Here is a 2435-nt window from a genome sequence, read left to right on the forward strand (position 1 = left end):
GCATCGACACACTCTAAGCACCGATCTGAAATCAAAATCAGACCATTTTTGTATGAAAGATCAAAACTTATAATTTGATAATTATAGTATACGATGATGATTTTGTAAAATTTTAAGTATAAAGGTTTCTCTAATTTGTTTTGTAAGTCTAATTTCTTATATGTTTTTTATGAATCAAAATTAGTCATGCTCACCTAGAATTGTCTCAGGTTTTTTTATACAACGAAGATGTGAATTTGTGTCAATTTTTTCTATAGAAAGTAGCAACATAGCATTTTCAGTTGGGAACACATAATTATTCTTTATTATAAAAGAAGGTATTCAATTTGTTGTTGTGCACAATAAATGCAGTGCTCTTCCTCTCTAATTTTTGAAATCTAATTTCCTGGATACAAAAATTATTTCTACAAGATTGTCATCTCTCTCTCTCTCTCTCTCTCTCTCTCTCTCTCTCTCTCTCTCTCTCTCTCTCTCTCTCTCTCACACACACACACACACACACAGGTCGAGCTACATCAGCACTTCACGTAAGGATCTGGAGAATTCTGTCGGTTCTTGGTAGATGATCTGAGAGATGGGATTCTCTTGATTTTCATATAATCAGCCCAAAGATTCAATTTTCAAATATTTCTTCTTGCTTCAACAAAAATGGGTCAGAAAATCTTAGTTTCCAAGTACGAAAGACCTTACTATTACAACCGGCCACCTCTCTCGCCACTGCCACCGCCACCTCCAGCCACCGCCATTCACATATCACACGGTTTCAATCTAAACGATAAGGTGAGCCCAAGTGTTCTACTCATCATCATAATCTTTGCCATGATTTTCTTCATCTCTGGGTTGCTTCATCTGCTCGTTAGATTCCTTATGAGGCCTACTAATAGGGACCCAGATGAGTTTGATAATGTGACTGCCCTTCAGGGCCAGTTACAACAACTGTTTCATCTCCACGACTCCGGCGTTGACCAGTCTTTCATTGATACGCTACCTGTTTTTACTTACAAATCAATTATCGGTGTGAAAGACCCTTTCGATTGTGCTGTTTGTTTATGTGAGTTTGAAGGTGAAGATAAGCTAAGATTATTGCCTGAATGTAGCCATGCTTTTCATATGGATTGCATTGATACATGGCTCTTGTCGCACTCCACTTGTCCACTTTGTCGAGGTAGTTTGCTTTCTGATTTCACTCCAACCTCCTGTTCACCAGTCGTGCTTCTTCTTGAATCCGGTAGCGAGATTTCTAGAGAGACAGCTAATTCTGATCAGCCAAATCCTTCATCAATCCAAAGAGTGAATTCCCATTTGAGCAATCCGGAGTTTGAATTTGATAAGGGCGAAATGGTAAAAGAAGATGAGAACAAGGAGAAAGTCGTTACTATTAAGCTTGGAAAGTTCAAGAACGTGGATGGTGGTGGTGGAGGTGAGGGTGGTAGTGACAAGCAAACGATTGATGGTAGGAGGTGTTTCTCAATGGGGTCTTTTGAATATGTGATGGATGATAATTCATCTTTACAAGTGTCTATAAGGGCACAAACCAAGAAACTAGCCAGCAAAAAGTCTTCTCTTCCGATCACACCATCCCACCGGGTGGCTATGTCAGAATGCGGTGGCGATTCAAGAAGAGAATTCAGAGAAATCGACGTTCTTGGTGGCGGTGGTGGTGCAACTGGGAGGAGCAAGAGGGAGAGCTTTTCAGTGTCAAAGATTTGGCTTAGAGGGAAGAAGGAGAAGTCTAATCCAACGGTGGCTGCCGCCATTGGGACGTCATCAAGAGGGGTTTTCTCATTCCGTTTTCCGGTACACCGGAATGATATGAAGGCAAACAGCAGGGCTAATTCGGAACTGGATATTGAAAGTTGGGAGAATGCTCAAGAGTTTCAAACTTGTCGATGGTCGGATAATATGGATACGCCACCCCAAGAAGCATCAAATCCACCGTCTTTTGCAAGGAGGAGTTTACTTTGGCTTATGGGTAGGCAGCAAGTCAACGTTGTTCATTCATCTTGCTCAACAAATGTTTAAACCTTTTTTCCTCTATAAACGTATAACCTTTTTTTCTTGAATATTTTGGTGGTATTCTTCAATTTTTTGGGAGATTAGATTATAATTAGTAAACGGAAACAAAATGTATTCAAGGTTAAAGAAATTTAAATACAAATTATATGCAACTTTGTATATTGGTTTCTTGAGGTTCTCTAAAGAAGGTAGATCATGATGTTGTCTTTTGTCTAACAAAAAGTCCTTCGCATATTTGATAAGGTATATATACGGGTTTATACATTGTTTGGTAGGTATATATTAATGTTTCCGGATTGCGAAGATTACTTTTTGTATGAAAAATCATTCAAATAACAATGGGGTTAATTCATACTATAACATGAGCATATTTTGATCGTTGGAATAGATTTTCCTGATAGACTTACAGCCTTAAAATC

The 2435-nt window shown here is 38.6% G+C and overlaps 1 protein-coding gene across 1 annotated transcript; it reads left to right on the plus strand.

The window, feature by feature from the left end:
• Positions 1–381: 381 nt before the first annotated feature.
• On the plus strand, positions 382–2065 carry LOC145052978 (RING-H2 finger protein ATL13-like). Its single transcript, XM_079000929.1, has one exon. It carries the CDS (start codon positions 649–651, stop codon positions 2020–2022), a length of 1374 nt encoding a protein of 457 aa, XP_078857055.1. The 5' UTR covers positions 382–648; the 3' UTR covers positions 2023–2065.
• The last annotated feature ends 370 nt before the right edge of the window (positions 2066–2435 follow it).

Source organism: Lactuca serriola, chromosome 5 (genome assembly GCF_051521515.1).
Source record: "Lactuca serriola cultivar US96UC23 chromosome 5, Lser_US96UC23_V15, whole genome shotgun sequence".
Taxonomy (NCBI): Eukaryota; Viridiplantae; Streptophyta; class Magnoliopsida; order Asterales; family Asteraceae; genus Lactuca; species Lactuca serriola.

Coding starts and splice junctions, on each gene's coding strand:
- LOC145052978 (XM_079000929.1), top strand. CDS start 649: ATGGGTCAGAAAATCTTAGTTTCCAAGTACGAAAGACCTTACTATTAC.